The sequence below is a fragment of the Chenopodium quinoa genome, unplaced genomic scaffold (assembly GCF_001683475.1).
Source record: "Chenopodium quinoa cultivar QQ74 unplaced genomic scaffold, ASM168347v1, whole genome shotgun sequence".
In the NCBI taxonomy this organism is placed as follows: domain Eukaryota; kingdom Viridiplantae; phylum Streptophyta; class Magnoliopsida; order Caryophyllales; family Amaranthaceae; genus Chenopodium; species Chenopodium quinoa.
The window spans coordinates 4848665-4866394 of NW_018744537.1; the positions used below are offsets into that span (position 1 = coordinate 4848665).

General features: G+C 34.3%; 1 protein-coding gene across 1 annotated transcript; it reads left to right on the forward strand.

Moving 5' to 3' along the window:
• The first annotated feature begins 14708 nt into the window (after positions 1–14708).
• LOC110698790 (BURP domain-containing protein 5-like) lies at positions 14709–17485 on the forward strand. Its single transcript, XM_021876311.1, has 5 exons — positions 14709–15004; positions 15520–15643; positions 15756–15819; positions 16470–16895; positions 17003–17485. Exons 1-5 carry the CDS (start codon positions 14960–14962, stop codon positions 17301–17303), a joined length of 960 nt encoding a protein of 319 aa, XP_021732003.1. The 5' UTR covers positions 14709–14959; the 3' UTR covers positions 17304–17485.
• Positions 17486–17730: the final 245 nt, after the last annotated feature.

The following is a 17730-nucleotide window of genomic DNA, read 5'->3' on the forward strand; positions in this document are numbered from 1 at the left end:
AAAAAAACTTAAAAAACTAAATCACACTCATATTACTCATGAAGCCTTCTCAACCCTACTACTACCTTAAAAACAACCACCACTACCACCATTACTATCCTCCTCCATCCTCGCGACATCCACCGCTACTATCCACACCGTCACACTACCACCATCTACCGCCTTTTCGCCCTCACAAGCCCTGGGCATTACCTCAAAAATCACACAATATTTACCACCGCCAATTACCCTCCCAAAATCCAACTTACCAAAATGCCTTAATTTCTACCCCGCCTAATGATCATCACCCTACAATATCACTACCACCACCAGCTGAACTCCGAGTTTACTCTCCTTCGTCTCCATTTTACTCTTCGGTATCTCCCAATTACTGTGGTACTTACTATTATCCACATTGTACTAATTCTTCACCTGATCATAATGCCGCGTATTCACCGTGGTCTCCTAAGTACTCCTTACCATCCCCTGTCTTCGTACCACCACCGGCGCCTTCTCCCATTCACGCTGAGGAGCCGTCTCAGCCTCGTTGTGATTTGCCATCGTGCTCGCCTCCTCCTTCTCCTGTCTACTCTCCTTCGTGCTCCTCTTCTGTGGACGATCACTCGTTGGCATACTCCCCTTCTTACGTACCCTACACCCCTTAATGTATTTGATATTTAACGCCATTTTGTGTGATGGTAGGCTAATTAATAATAGCTTAAACTCTAGGCGAATTTTGTCATTTTAATTGTATTGTAGACCCTTGTTAACAAATTTGTTCAAATATAAGGCCATTTATAAATTGGTATTGTATGATTATATTGTGTAAACATCAAATCCATTATTGATGATTCAAGAAATAATTAAATTGTTTTAAAGGTAATTTGTCTAATGTTTTGAAGCTTGTTCAAAAGTCGTTGCTTTGAGCATGTACAAACTAACTAGAAATTGGCAATACCATAAAATAATAAATTGTGAATGAAGGAGTATGGTATATGAAATTCCTTTTTATATGACATTTGAAGAAATTTGCCCGGTCTTCCATAAATAATAAAGCTTGTATAATTTCTTTTTGGAAAAATTGTCATGAATAATATGACATTTGCCCGATCTTTCATAAATAAAACGAGCTTTTGATTATTCTCAATAAAACGACCTTTAACACTGATCTTCCATAGATAGTGATAAAAAAAATTCCGAGAACTTGTTTAATAGGTTATGGGAGGACATGTGTCACATGATGATTGGTTAGAATTTGTAATTCTAATTTTTACATATTTCTTTTTTTTTAAAAAAAAAATAGGATAATTTCTAAATCACCACCCATAAAATACAATGTTTTAAAAAATAACCACCCGTTTAATTTTTATTTTTATTTTACCACCCCTTAAATTAAATAACCGCTCAGATTACCACCTTTTTCAAATTTCCGGTGAAGTTTCCGACAGTGGACCCCACTTTTTTTATTTCCTTCCTTTTTTTTCTTCTATTTTCTCGATTTCCCTCTCTCTCACCCCGATTTTTTCTCTCTCCATCTTCTTCCTGCCTTCCATTTCAAGCTCACTTCCAAATACTTCCTCTTCTTCTTCACCTACAATTCCCCACCGGCAACACCACCCACCAATTTCCTGGACAGCCACCATAATCAACGCGCCATCACCTTACACGCAGCGCCTCATCAAGGCACCATCACTGCAAGCCACTTGCAGGCCGCCGGACCTCCATATCGAACAGCTAAAACATCAATTCACACCCACAAATCAGCCCCAAAAATAAATTAAGAAGAAAGAATAAGGGTCGATTTAGGGTTCATGCTTCAATTGAATTGGGGGTTTTCTTAAATTAGGGTTCCTATTTTAAGATGCAGTGGTTCGTGTTGGCAGGTGCTAGTGGGAGTTGGTGTGGTAAGTTCACTGCGATGGTTGTGAACTTATGGTGAGGGTTGTTGCGGCACGGCTGCTGTTGCGGGGCTGCTGGGTTGTTGCGGTGGTAATTAATTGTTGTAATTGGTGGCTGGAGGTGCGGAAGAGGGGTGAGTGTGGAGAAGGCGGGAGAGGAGGCGAAGAGTGGTGGAGGATCTGGTCGCCATTGATGGGCGGGAGGAGAGAGAAAGGGGAAGAAGGAGAACTGGAGAATGAAGATGGTGAAAGTCATTGACGAGTGGTGGAGGATCTGGTCGCCATTGATAGGGAATTAAGGTATTGAACTTTCAATTTTTGATGACATACGAATTTAAATTAGGAATTTGGGAGGATTGAAGGTTCAAGAAGGTGGAAGAAGGTAGGGGGAAAAAATCGAGGGGGGGGGGAATCAGTCAAAAGGGTCAAAATAGCCGTTAAGTGAGGCCCACAGTTGGAAACTTCACCGGAAACTTGAAAAAGGTGGAAATTTGAGTGGTTATTTAATTTAAGGGGTGATAAAATAAAAATAAAAATTAAACAAGTGGTTATTTTTAAAACAGTGTATTTTATGGATGGTAATTTAGAAATTATCCAAAAATATATTAATTTATTAAAAAACCTGATTTTAAAAAAATAAAACTTCTTCCCCCAACCCTCATCCCCTATTTAGCACAGCACCCCACTCCCCGGAACATCTTCACCGACAACCGTACCCCTGGCCAACCTCCGCCAACCCTCCCTTTCTTCCCCTTACAGCGCGACAAACCTCCCCCAACCCTCTCTTTCCCAACGCGAAACCCCGATCCTCGCTAGATAACCCAACGCTCCTCATCTTCGACCCCTAAGTCCGCGAAATCCTCCCCCTCTCCGACCCCCGACCCTCGCCAAGATGCGCATCCTTGCCCACTTCGACCCTCAACCCAATCTTGACCCTCGCTAGATCAGTTCGGGCTGGTTAAAACAATCTTTGTGTAAAAATGATCTCTTACCACCTGTTGAAATAATCTTTGTGTTAATAAAATGCATCGCCGGAGAAATAATAAGATTCAGGTTGGTGGGGCAGAGCGACCGATGAAGAGCTTTCGGCCCGGCTGGTGGTTGGTGGGGTGGGGTTGCTGGTGTCGGAATTAGGGTGTTTAGGGGAATTTTGTTTTCTTAAAAAAAAAATTAAAATCATTTTTATTAATAAGAAAATTGAAAAAAATAAAATATCAACCTACCAATTACAAAGTGACACGTATCATACTAACATTTTTAACAAGTTACCAACCAGTTACATCCTATTTATGAAAGATCAGTGTCAAAAGTCGTCTTATTGGAGAGTAATCAAAAGGTCGTTTTATTTTTGGAAGATCGGGCAAAGGTCGTATTATTCCTGACAATTTTTCCTTTTTTTTTTTGGTGCAAACTTGTATAATTTCTTTAAGTGAATAATGAAAATACTTTTAATTTGAATTTGATATGAATTACAAAGTATATTTTTTTTTTTGATGGAATTATTACAAAGTATATAGATTTGTGACAAATTATCAATTTATTATTGTGTTTTTTAGTACTCAAAAGCTAGGTGTGGATATTTTCAGAGGGGACCTTCTACCGAGGTCATTTGGGGCCTGACCCCCGATAAATTATTATAATTAATTACTTAATAAACTTAAAACATTATTTTTACTTATAAAATATTGGGATATAGTGATTAGTTTTGAGTGAGTAGTAAAATATTCATATCCCTACCCCTTTTATATTTTCGGCCAAGATCCGCCAATGAATATATCATATTTAAAAGATTTGTGTATAAATACTTTCTCTTTATATACATAAATTACAAATAATTTATTAAAAGATAAGGGAAGTAATTTATAGTGCATTTAGAATGTGGGAATGAGAATTCCATTCATAATCCATTATATATTCTCAATCCCTTGTTGAACATATATATTAACTAGTGGATGTAAGATTAGAAAATTTTAAATCCCACATATGATATGTGGGAATAATTTACTAGTTACGCTTTTATCATTGTATATTACATGCATGTAATAGAGAATAATATGTGTCATTATATTGGAGGTAATGAGTATATAAAAGATGGGCAAAACAATTCAGTCTCTCTCTCTACCCAAAAACTCTCTGTTCTCTCTCCTCCTCTAAACAAGCTTATTGTCGGAAACCTAGGTGCTCGCCGGAGATCCGGCGCCGCAGCCGTTTCTCCGGCGAGTTTCCTCCCTTCTCTCTTTTTTTTATTTGCCTTTTCGGCGAGGCTCCGTCCTCATCTTCTCCCTTCTCGTTCCCCCTCTTCTTCTACTTCGTCTCCGGATCGGAGGTCCGGCGCTGCAGCGGTGAGGCTCCGTCCTCCTCCTCTTCTCCACCTCCTCTTCTTCCTTCTCGTTTCCCCGTTTCGTTCGGCAGTGGGGCGGCTTCAAACTCCGAGCCGTCGCCATTTTCCCTTCTCTGCTATCCTCTTATTTTCGGTCTTGAAGGGGTTGTGACCCTTTATCCGGCTTGAAGATTTAGAGTAGCCCCCGTTTACCCACCTTAGAGTGGAAGGTTCACTTTCAAAGGATTTCGCCGGCGAAACAAGCGGTCTAAGGACTAAGCCTAACGCCGCCGTCATAAAGGTCATTGGTAATTTTGACCGTGACGGAAACGGTAAAGTTAGGGTTAGGGTTTCGTGGGTCCTTGCGCTGGAGGCTAGGCCTAACGCCGCCGTCAAGAGTGTTTCGTGACGGAAACGGTGAAGTTAGGGTTAGGGTTTTGAGGTTCTTTGCTTTTATGATTTCGGATTTAAGGTTCGAAAGGGGCTCTTTGATTTGGTCGTTGAATTTAAGTATGTATGTTTTTGTTGCTATTCAGAGTTTGCTTTATTTTTTAAAGTCATGTATGGTTTATTTGAGCCTGTCTTGGTTATTGTGCTGGTTTTCTAGTTGTTTTGGCTATAGTTTATTGGATAGTTGTGTGAGGAGGGAGTTTGGATACCTTGTTAAGGGATTTGGTGTTGTTGTGTCGAGAGAGGTAACTAAGGTTACCGTTGTATGGGGGACGAATGAGAAGTTGGTCATGGCTAGGGTGTGGTGTGTTTTATGGTGGAATGACTATGGTTGTAATTCTGCTCTTTTCATTGGAGTGATCATTGTGATCATTACTCTTGATGTTTTCTATCCGAAGCAGGCGCCCAAACTTTGTTTTGGGGTTTCACGAGTCTCGACGTTGTTAAAGCTTTCTTGCAAACAAGAACAGCTTAGGAATGATAGGTCACATGTCCATGTGATCGGTTTGAAGACCTTATGTGGTGATAAGTTGATCCCACTAGGTATAGTTAAACTAGCCATGATCAAACAGTTTCGATACCCTCTGCTCTCTTTGTGTTTTGAAGTAGGTATCCGCTCTTTGGCCTATAAAGAGGTCTTAATGTGCAACTTTTCCGGCCAACTCCAGTTTTGTATCTTGGTTTTTAGTGTCGAAAGTTGGAATGGCTTAAATGTTAAAAGCCATATAGTAAGGTTTAGATTTCATTTCGTATGTTGTAAACTCTGATTTTATTAATATCATTTGCTTTTGTCAAAAAAAAAAAAAAAATAATATTGGAGGTAATATTGTCTTTTTGGATTAGAGAAACCCCACTATTTATTACCTGTCCATAGGCTCCCTATAGGTGGTAAAACAGTAGAAATATAGATGCCAAATATTCTAAGAAAAAAAAAATTTCACTCTCTAATCTAATTCCCACCAAATATATATGAGACTTAGGATTCTACTTATGATTAACTAGCTACTCGAACTATCCTGTATTTCCCCCCTCTTATTTCTTAATTAGAATGTTATTTAATCCATTTAAGTCGTATTTACTAGTTTTGATTTATATTGTAGATGTCGCATGACTCTTCAACAATGCATTAATTTAATTACTATGTTTGATGGATAAGATTAGTATAAAAATATTTGAGGGATAAGATCAACATTTCTCATTAATTAGCAAGCTTACATTTGTTCAACATCAAACTAGAGTACTATTGCAAGGTAATGAAGAACACAATCCCCATCTAGGTAACTCAAATTGAAGAAGTTTAAAAGATTTCAATTGTTTTGCCACAATAAGAATTGCAAATATTCATCCAATTAATAAATTAAGCTAGCTAGCGTTAATTCATCGAATAAGATCTTTGACTAACAATTAGTATATACACTTTTTTAAATAAGGCGCGACCGAAGGAAGGAGGGCATAGCACAACTTGTTGTGTACTCTTTACATCTCGATAGAAATGTTAGATTGACTTTTTACTCAAACACTAATTCAAATCAAATTTAACCATTAAAGCATAGAGTGGATTATTCCCTTCTACTTGTTTCAAAAAATTTATAATAACAACAACAACAATCTTGTTAGAATAATCTTCATTTGTATTTTCATAATATCAACTATTTATAATTTTTATTTACTGCAATATTATTAGAGTCTTGTTATAATTTTTATTTTCATAGTATGCTCAAAAAAGAGTTGTTAGAATCGTCTTCATTTGTTAGTTAGAACAGAGGAAATACTCCCTCCATCCTTTTATTAGAGACTCATTTCTCTTTATTATGTGAGTAATGAATATTAGAAATGGGTCAACTCTTTATTATGTGAGTAATAAATATTAAAAATGGGTCTCTAATAGAAGGACGGAGGGAGTATATAAAATGGTACCTATGTCAAAAAGTTTTGAAACAGTGAGTATTTTAATGGAGTAAAAGTTTGACATGTATATAGTACAAGTATATATTTCTTGAAAATTGTTAGTAGTGACAAAAAATTTAACCTTTAGACTTTATATTAAATAATGTGATCTTTCATCTTTTTGACAAAATATTTAGGAAAATGTGATATTTCGGTTTCTCACAGATTAACCTTTCTAGTTTGATTTTTGATTTTTTTTTTTTTTTTCTTTACCACTATTTATGATTCTCCGACTTGCTCTGGTTAGTTGTAAGGACTTGTAACATATAAAAGTGGAATACGATATATTTTTAGAACTTGATGCATTCATTATTCATCGTTCATGATCATGAGATTCATGACTTATTAATCAGCTATTTATATGTTTTACATTGTATAAAAGAGTAAAACATACGGCATCATTGGAGGCCCAATTACATTGGAAATGAGCTTGAGGCCCATTTTTACACTGCAATACATTTGGGCTTTCTGATTTGGCTCCAACTTGGTTGAATTGATTATACAATATACGGGAGTATATCACAATTTACAAAGTGTTATTGTTCCTCTATTATTAGATAGTAAATTTTTGCATTGACGTTGGTTTTTTTTTATTTTTTATTTTTAATTCATAGAAGTAAAATACTTGTATATGGAGTACCATTATATTTATTTTTATTACTACCACACAACAACTGAATTACACAAGCCTAATAGGGGACTATTAGACTAAGAATAGCTATTTTTAATCCAATTTTAAAGTATCTTCATTTCCTTATTCCTTTGGTATTTCAACCACTTTGGATCATCATCGAGTTCATCTTCTAAATCTAAGCATTTTGACCCTCGGATTAAATAAAAAAAAATATAGAAAAAATACTACTGGAACATTCACTTGATAAGCCTAGAACACTTGTTTCTTATAATCCATATCATCAAATTAAAATTAAACGTATGCTGAATATACATTTTTCTGTTGTTATAGCCACCACAAATTTTGATATATCTTTTAATACCCTATTAAAAAAAGTTATAGGTTAATTCCAAGTTATGATCAATATTTATGAATTAAATTGAACATCTTGTAAAAAAAAAAAAAATGAACATATAATTACAAGTAAAATTAAGATAAAATTACCCGAAATGACTAAATGGGTCCATAAACCCATTTGAAATTATTGTATTACTCCCAAAGTGTTTGAGAGTTCGTTGAATGCATGTCCTGTTGTAATTAAGGGATAAAGGATGAAAAGTAATATAATGAAAAGAATAATCATGAATTTAATTTATAGAAATGTAAAATACTTCGTATAATATATATATATATACCAAAGTAGGTGGACACCCAATGAAGGCGTGGAGGAATAATGTGGTATTTGAAATTGTAGTAGTCAATTGTTTTTGTTAAGTTGAAAGGTTCTGGTTGGAACATTGTGTTATTTCCCACAACTAGCCGAAAAATGAACTCGCTACAAGTCTACAATTTCAAAAATATGATATAGATGAACTTCTTTTCTTATTTAGTGTTTGATATTTATTAATATACGTATGTAACAAGTGGCGAAGTTAGTTTTTCAAAGAGTGGGTTCAAATAATTAATTTAAATTACGGAGTAATTCTTAAGCAAATTTAAATAGATTAATTATTTTAAATTATTAGAAATTTATTTAATTACACTTTCATAATAGCTTAAAAATTTAAAAATAAATTCTTATTATATAATATATTATATATTATATATCATATTATATTATATATGATGTGTATATATATTTTTAACGCATATTGTCTTTTCCATATTAAAATTCAGTTTAAATTAATACGAAATATTTTTTTTGTCTTCTATAACTCCAATGTCTTACGTAAAATATAACCAATTAATGGACTGTCACCTCCAAAGTAAACTATGAGAGGGTTTTTTGAATATGGGACGAGCCAATTAGTCGGGTCAAAATAGTACCTTTGGTTGAACATGATTCTACATAATCATGTTCTCGGTACCGAAGTGGTCTAGTGGTTGGGCAAAGAAAAACGGCTGGCCGGTTGACATGAGCCCATTTATGCGTAATACGTATTGGAAGGTGATAAATATGAAAATGGATCTAAAATGTTTAGAAATAAATATCATATTTGATAATTTGGAGATTATTATTTTTTTTTCAAGAAAATAATTTGGAGGATTTAGAATTGAAAGAAGTGAGGGGCCGTTTGGTTGGGGGTATTTAACAAAGGGAATGGGAATCGATGGGAATCATTCCCTTTGTTGTTGTTTATTAGGCCACTTTTCCATTTCCCCTTTCCCCCTTCATTCCCCCAAATCCCTCCAACTTCATTCCCCACCCCCCCAAGGTATTTCCATTCCATTCCTTGGCCACCACCACACCACCATACCACCACCCTCCTACCTACCCACATCACCAGAAAACTGCACCACCGCACCACCGCCTACCCTTCGCCGCACCTCCCCCACCCCTCGCCGGCCATCCCCTCAACTCCACCACCCCTCGCCAACCATCCCCTCAACTCCTTCGAAAAAATTCCCTAATCCCGGCCATCCCCACGTCGCACCAATCACCGCCCCTCCCCAACCCTTCGCCGCCCCCTGAAACTACCTTCCCTCCCCGGAAAACCTTCCCCATAGCCACGCATAGCCCTTGAAAACGCCACCCCCTCTCCTCGAAAATGCCACCCCGACCCTAGAAACCCTTCCTAAGTCGACCACAGTGTAGTTGGAGGGGTAAGGTCTGAGCGGCAAGGGGTTAGGGATGGGCAGCGAGGGGTAGGGATGGGGGTTAGGGTTCCGTCCAGCCACCACAACCTTCGAAAACGCGGTGAGGGTGTGTGGGTGTGGTGGTGGTGAATCTAGTGATTCCCATTGTTTTTTTACAACCAAACAACATACTACATTTGAGGTATTTTCATTCTATTCCATTTCATTCCCTTTGTTCATTCCATTCCGTTTACCCCGTGCAAACCAAACGGCCCCATAACTTTTGAAGGAATTGAATAATTTAGAGAAGGTTTTTTTTTTTCCTCCCTCTCTCTCTAAATTAGACTTTGAACTAAGTGTTTAGAAAACGTTGTGTACATGATAAGAAGACTAAGAACAACCTAATGCTATTACATAGTAATTTAGAAAGTGAGTTTGTTTACTTTAATTTGTTAATTAGCATGTGTTTAATTTTCATGCTAAGTAATGTAGAAGGTGATGAATTTCTCCACTATTACATTTCTTAGTTATGCTCCTAAGTCTTACCATTCATAGACTCTGGTAAGAAGAGTTTAAGAACGTCATCTAATTATATAGCAAATTAGTATGAAATATTAGCAACCAAGTGTATGTTTTCTTTATAATTACCATGTTTTTAATTTTAATGTTGAGGAATGAAAATATAGAAAGGGAATTTCTCCACTATTCTACGTCTTAGTTATGTTCTTAAGTCATACCATACATAGACTATAAATAGTAAGAAGATTAAGAACATCTAATTATAAGCAAACATGTATGTACGGATAATCAACAACCTAGTGGATTTATTTACTTTGTGGATTAAAATAGATTACACAAAGTTAAATTTTCCACTAGTCTACTTCCTTTCAATTCCTAGTCATGATCCTAAGGTTTAGCTTAGCATTAGCTTAATTGTTTTATGCCTATTTAAAGCCTCCTGAGTCAGAAAGTAGTTGTTTACAGAAATGAAGTGATCATTTTTTTTTTTTTTTTACTGAATATTATTTTTAAGATGAAGTGAACAGAGCCTTAATGTTGGTATAAGTATTAGGTTTACTTTGAAACCAAACCTAGCCTCATGTTACCTTGAATACATATAACCATGCATAATACAAGTACGTAGCATTGCATGAATTACGTACTCAACTGCATTGTCTGCATGACTAGAGGTTCTAAATAGTACTCTAACAAACTTTAATCGCTCATGCCTAATGAAAAGGTACAAGTTCAGCCCAAAAGCGGTTAAGCTTGTCTGTTGGTGCATAATTGAGATATCAAGTATGCCCAATGAAAGGTATAATTGATAGGCGCGTGGCGCACCTAACAAAAATAATACCTAAGTAGATCTCCTAATTATGTAGTAGGGTAAGGGTTGATCCCACAGAGAGAAAGTTGTTTAATAATCAACTTTTACCAATGACAAAACTAAATAAGAGAGAATGATGGATTAAATAACTACGATTATTCAAATATCAAATACAAATCAAATATAATAGGGAAAATTTGTCAGAAACAACTTTTTAAAGTGTCCACTTTATTTAAAACAACCTTTAAATTTTTTTTTTGTAACTTCAGACCACATTATAAATTTTTTTTTGTCAAACACAACCCAATGCTACTTTCCGGCGTTGAGTCTATTTTTTCCGGTGTTGACCACGAGTGTGCGAGGCACGTGACCTCTTATATTGCTTAATACACCCCTTTTCCCTCCAATTAACTCTTATTAAAACCCCTGCTTCTCTCTCCTCATTCTTCTTTTTCGATAAATAGGAAAAAAAGTTCTAAGGTAAATTCCTCTAAAGCTATCTGAATCTGGAATTTCAAGTTATCAACCAAGCAATTCGTCAATTTCGAACCAAGTTTCGTCGTTGCTGTTGTTTAATTATTTGTTTCTTTTTGTGTAATTGGTGTTTTTGAAAATTAGGGTTTTTTTCCCCCAAAATTTTGAAATCGAATTAAGTGACAAAGAATTTGTCAATTATGCAATATTCATGGTTTATTTGAATGATATCAAATGCGCTTGAAGTATTTATAATAAAACTAGGAGTTTAGATAGAATTAGGAAACTAATCCGTGCTAGATCATCCAAGAATTCCTAGGCACGGGCGTGCCACTCCAAGGCATGAACGTGCCTCGCTGCTGCGCGCGTAACTCATCTTAAAACGGTCATAACTTGAGATCCGAAGCTTTGATTGAGGCATGTAATATATCGTTGGAAAGCTCTTGAATTCTAATTTCCAATTCAATTAGAATCACTTCATTATCATTTGTACATCAAAAGTTATGATCAAAATAGTGGACGGGACTCATATTCGTCAAGTCTTTAATCAACGCTTTGCTTCATTCTATCCTAATTTCGCCTCGAAGACTTGAGTTAAGATCCTTGAGCAAGATAGCTTCAAACTCCATGATTATTATACTCAAGATTAGCCAACCATAATCCATTTGTATCTAGATCACCTGAAATTCATCAAAACATACAAATGGAGAGTAGTAGAGCATAACTTAAGCAAATAATTAATGTTATAATACACCTTAGACCTCTAAATCTATAAGCAATTGAGTGTAGATATGCACCTAAATGTGTATAAATTAGGACTTATCAATAACCTATAAAGTCTTCTACCCGACCCTATATGTTTTCAATCTATTCATTATTTTTTTCATGATTTCTAATACACGTCTTTAATAGATAAACTTAAAAAAAAAAAATACAACAAGATCATACTACTATATTTCCTATAAAGTCTTCTACCCGACCCTATATGTACTTCATAATGTATTTTTATTTCCTATATTATGTGGTACAACGATTTGGAAACATTTAGGCCCCATTTGGTTTGATGTAAAATATTTTCAGTGAAAATTAGTCTTCATGGAAATTAAGGAAAAATACAATTTCAAATTAGTTTTCCTTTGTTTGGTTGCATACAAGAAAAGTTAAAGAAAAATAAAAAATAGGAGTGGAATGAGAGGATGGATGAGATGAAAGTAAAAAGGAAGCAAGGATAAGGGAGAAAAATGTGACTTCCCTTGTTTTGTAAAGGAAAATATTTTCCATCATTAAGCATGCTATAATACTACTCTCTCTGTCCTATAATACTTAGGACATTGGAGTGGCCATATAGTTTAAAAAACTACAAATGGGCCCATGTAAAACATTTGTTTATTATATAAAGGATTCTCTTTGTATTTTTATATTGTAAGAAAACAAAAAGTGGGGGAGGTGGGAGTAGTGAGGAGGGAGAAAATGTAGGATTTAATTGGGTTTTAGGGTTTGTGGTTACAAAGAGAACAAAAGAAAATATTTTCTTATTAGTAGTCCCATTTTATATTTAGTAACGTGTCAAATATTTTGAAACGAACGAAAATAGTAATTATATCAAATATTATGAGACGGAAGGAGTACTACGTTAATTGTATTACTATGTAATCCTTATTACCAGTACTAGTACGCCACCATTGACCAGCCCACTGAGTTAGTTTGACCATCTGACATCCTTATAAGCTTAGGGCCAATTAAAGAATGACCATGCCACAATAATAATTAAGAACGATTTAGCTTATTGTTATTTTTATTTATTAATTTTTGTTTATTTGAGGGGACAATCAGGAACCACGACTTCAGTCACACAAACACACACAGTTACACCTTACACTTGATCTTCTAAGGTCACTTGGTTCGTCCACTAGACGCATTTAAATATTATACCTCGGTTTATAAACTAATACAAGTAGGTCTGTAGGTGATAATATAATGAATTTTCAGGCTACTAAGATCTCGTATTACTCACATAATTTTTACTCCTTATTAAACTTGAACTATTTTTACTAATTAGAAATGATGTTCATCGAATTAAGCAATATTAATAGATTAAAACTTACTTAGACTCTTTTTATTATATTTTCTTTTTGCTTGTTTTTAAATGTTTACAAGAATTAAAACACTTTTATTGATTATAACTAAATTCACTTATAAAACCTTTTTTTTTTAATTATTGATTAAATTAATTTTTATTCCCTTTTTTTCTTTAATGTCGTGTGTCTCACTTAACTTTTTTTTCACAATTCTCAATACATATTTTTGAATAAATATACCTTTTGTAATTACATATTTTAAAAAGGGAAATTTTGGAAACAACTACCAATTTAAGTCCCCGTTTTAAAAACAACTACCTTTTAAATTTTTTTTAAAACAACTACCACAAAAATATTAAAAGTTAGAGTAGCACTACCACATGTGAAATTCCGGCAAGAATCTCCGGCAACTGGGTCCCATATTCTACATTTCCCTCCAATTTTTTTTTTCTCTCTCCTCTGTATATAACTGCTATTCGAGCTTTAATTGAACAAAAATTCCCAAAAAATTTCTCAAATTTTCTCCCTTTTTTTCACAAATTGAGCAAGAGGAATAATTTCTTAAACGCTACCTCAAGTAATTTGAGAATCTTATATGCTAATTTGGATTCGAAATTGGGGAAATTGGGAAAAATTGGGGAAATTAGGGTTTCGCTAAATTAGCAATTTTTGGGTAGATTGAATTGATTTATTGACATTAGGGTTTATTAATTGAATTGATTTATTGACTTTAAGTGGAATTTGTCCTTCACCAGCTGTCACCATCGTCCCCTTCTCCATTAAAGCTCCAGCTTTCCCAATGTAGAAACGACAACTCCACTTTCGTTGCAACTTTGGACCACCGCGACAAAGACAAAAAAAGTGGGGAATAGTGGGGCGAATTCAATGACCTAAGTGTGAGGTGAGAAAGTGCGAATATTCTCTGAGAATTTCAGAAAACCTTGACAATGGGGGTTGAACAGAGAACAGGGGAGAGTTAGGCGGGAATTAATTGAGGAGAAGGGAAGGTGGTTGGGTGTAAATTAAAAGAGGGGTAATAAGGTAATTTCACATGGTCAAATTGGAGGGAAATGTAGAATGTGGGACCCAGTTGCCGGAGATTCTTGCCGCAATTTCACATGTGATAGTGCTACTCTAACTTTTAATATTTTTGTGGTAGTTGTTTTAAATTTTTTTTTTAATAGCTAGTTGTTTTCAAAACGGGGCCTTAAATTGGTAGTTGTTTCCAAAATTTCCTTTTAAAAACTGATTAATGAAATCATATTAAAATCTACACTATACATTAGGTGAGTCTAGTAAAATCTCACATGAGTTTTACTATTAACCATTACCACTTGCCAAGGGAAGACAAAATAAGCCGTCGCAATTGACGTTTGACACATGTACATTTAATATAGAGAAATAAAAGTAATACAGAAAGAAAAGGATACTTCAATTTGCTCTCTCTTAACTTGAAAACTTTATTCATCTTAAATTCTTGATAAAGGGCAAGATATATTATACTAGTTCAGTTTTCAATGAACGAAAACAAAAAAAGAGTTTAATTTCTAAAAAATACAGTAGCATTATTATATTTGATATGGTACATATGTAATATTTTTGTTTATTAATATTATGTCTTTGCTTGGCAAGTTGGTCGTCTAAGGAGCCTAGAAGCAACGTATTATAAACTTATCCGCAAGAAATCCAAAGTTAGCCCACAACCAATTTGGTTATAAATACAAAGATCTTGAAATACAAACTCCACAAACTTAACACTCTTATTTTCTCTCATTTGTTTGCAATTTACTCTGCACAATGGCTATGAATCACTGCATCTTCTTTCTTATGTTCATTGTCTCGGTAATCCTTCTTTTCCTTATGGGTCCTTATTATTAGTTTCCTTTTTTTTTTTTTTTTAATTTTATTTTATTATTATTATTATTATTATTTTTTATTTAAAGTTCGTGTCTGGAATAATTAATTATAACGGATTCAATTATACAATAATGTACATTGTATATGTACTCTCTCATTTGAAATTAATGGCTACATTTTGTTGAGTACTCCGTATTACTTTTGTTACATAAAACTTGTTAAAGGAATTCAAAGTAAATTGAACTAGCATTGTGATAAGACTGTGACTAATTAAAAAGACAAATTAAAATGAATATGATAAATAATCTAATGTATTTTATTTTATTATTATTGAACTTTGCTAGTAATATTAGTTAATAATTATATAAAGTATGCTTAGATTTCTTATTAAGATTGTTGTTGTTAATTAAGTTCTTGTTATATATGTTATACTTGTTCATTATATTTATAATTTATGTATTTGTAACCATATAATTAATATAATAATTCGCACTTCTCAGCTTCAAGTAGCTATTGCTGCTGTCACGTCCATTACTACTCCAAGTGCAAAAACATACTGGAATATGAAGTTTCCTAATGTTGCTATTCCACCACTTCTGGAATTTATGTTGCCTAAACCATCAGGTATAATACCAAGTATTTAATTTTAATTATAATTTTGTTAATTAACGTTTTACTAATGTACACAAGTAGATTATTCGATTGAGTTTAATTTGTTTATTTAATTGATTGATAGGATTTGATTACACGAAGGCCAAAGCAAGTTTTAACAGGGACGCGACCATGGCCCTCTACAGTTGGTATAATTTAACTCCTTTATTTTATTATACTCTATACTTTGACCTCATTCTCAATAATAATAATAATAACGCTAAAAATATCACCATGTATTATTAAAAAAAAATGATTAATTTACACAAATATCACTAGGGAGTATTAAACTTTGTTGTTACTTGTAATAAAATAACCCTATGCCATGTGATTTTTTATTTTTATTTAAATTAGTCTAGATATGGGAATTTGCTTTGACCCTTGTTTTATCATTTTGTACTAATTTTTAGTTTTGTTTTCTTCATTATAAAATAATAATATTCAGAAAAAAAAAATCAATTTAGTAATAATAAATTTCGAGTAAAAATAAGTTCAGTTTAACAAAAATAGTGAATCAGCAAAAATAAGTTTTAATCAGTAAAAATAATTTTAATTCAGTAAAATTAATTTAAGTTTAGCAAAATAATTTCAATTCAACAAAAATAAGGTAGACAAAAGCAGACCTTATTTATTCTTGTTTTGTAATGAAAAGTTATACTAGCTAGTTATGGCATAATATGTTTAAAGTGAACTTTCGGTTTTATTGAAGGAAGCTGTGGATCGATACTCAAACCCTCAAATCGAATCTTGTTACGTAATTGTAATAATAAAGCACTCATTTTTAAATTTTTCCTTATAGGTATGACTACGAGTTTGAAACTACGGGAGCACAACGTAAGAACAAAATATTTACCTCTATGTTCATCCGTCAAGAGGACCTACTAAAACCAGGCACAATCCATCAATTGCAATACCTAGGCCCATCGGACCTTGGCCCATCTTTCATGTCAAGAAATGAAGTCCAAACCAAAGTTCCTTTCAATTCTCAACACTTTTCCCAAATACTTGCTGCCTTTTCTATAGACCCCAATTCCAAAGAAGCTCAAATGATGAAGTCAACTTTGACTCGTTGTGAAGATCCTTTAAGGTTTAGTCAACACTTTTGTGCACCTTCAATGGAAGATATGGTTGACTATGTATCTTCTGAGTTCAATCCTTTGGTTGCTAGTAAGGATCTTCAAGTGCTTAGTGTTATTGTCACCCCTCCCATGGAGGGTAGCAACAGGTATATATACATACGTCATATATTATACTCCTTCTGTCTCATATTAAGTGTTTTATTATGTATGGACCAGTTAAATGATTGAATTCTTAATTTTGTCACTATAATAGGTATCGCATAAATAAAGTTAAGATTGCCGGGGAAGGAAAGGATACAATAAGTTGCCACAAGGCAGCTTTCCCATATGGTGCATTCATGTGCCACCACCTTGTAGGGGGGACGGCTTATCATGTTCAACTCCAAAGCCTTGACAATGATAACCTAAAGGTCGACGCTCTTGTGGGTTGCCACCATGACACCTCCGATTGGAGTCCGTTGTACGGTGCCTTTGAGGTTCTTGCGCTCAAACCTGGACAAACTGTGTGTCATTTCCTCCTTGCCGATAATGTTATCTTCATAAAGAACAACTGATACGGTGATACCTACCTAAAGTAGTAGATATGAATGTGTATTTCACTATTTCATGTTATGCAATGGGCTATATACCACGAATTGGATTGTACCACTTATAAAAAGTCCAAAAACCTTGTAGTAAATTGTAATGTTCTACCTTGATTTATACTGAACAACTGACTTTGATACTATGCAATGCATCACCTGTTTTAGCTTTCAAGTTTTTGCACGGGATTTAAAACAGTAAGCCACTTTCGTTTAGAAAGAACAGGTAGGCTATCTATGAGTATCTCAGGAAAATCAGCTAAGTCGATATTCTAGCATAGTCTCTAGAGAATTTGTGGTGAATGCTACCTGAGAGTAACTTCACTTCGATCAATTTAAATACCAGTAAATCTCTGTTACTCACTGTGAGAAACGTTTTTGTTTCTCACAGTGGCAGTTT

What these genes read in the sequence shown, in the direction of transcription:
- LOC110698790 (XM_021876311.1), top strand. Translation starts at nt 14,960, where the DNA reads ATGGCTATGAATCACTGCATCTTCTTTCTTATGTTCATTGTCTCG. An exon ending in TTCTTATGTTCATTGTCTCG is followed by an intron (nt 15,005 to 15,519) that starts GTAATCCTTCTT and finishes CGCACTTCTCAG; the next exon opens with CTTCAAGTAGCTATTGCTGC. An exon ending in CCCATGGAGGGTAGCAACAG is followed by an intron (nt 16,896 to 17,002) that starts GTATATATACAT and finishes TCACTATAATAG; the next exon opens with GTATCGCATAAATAAAGTTA.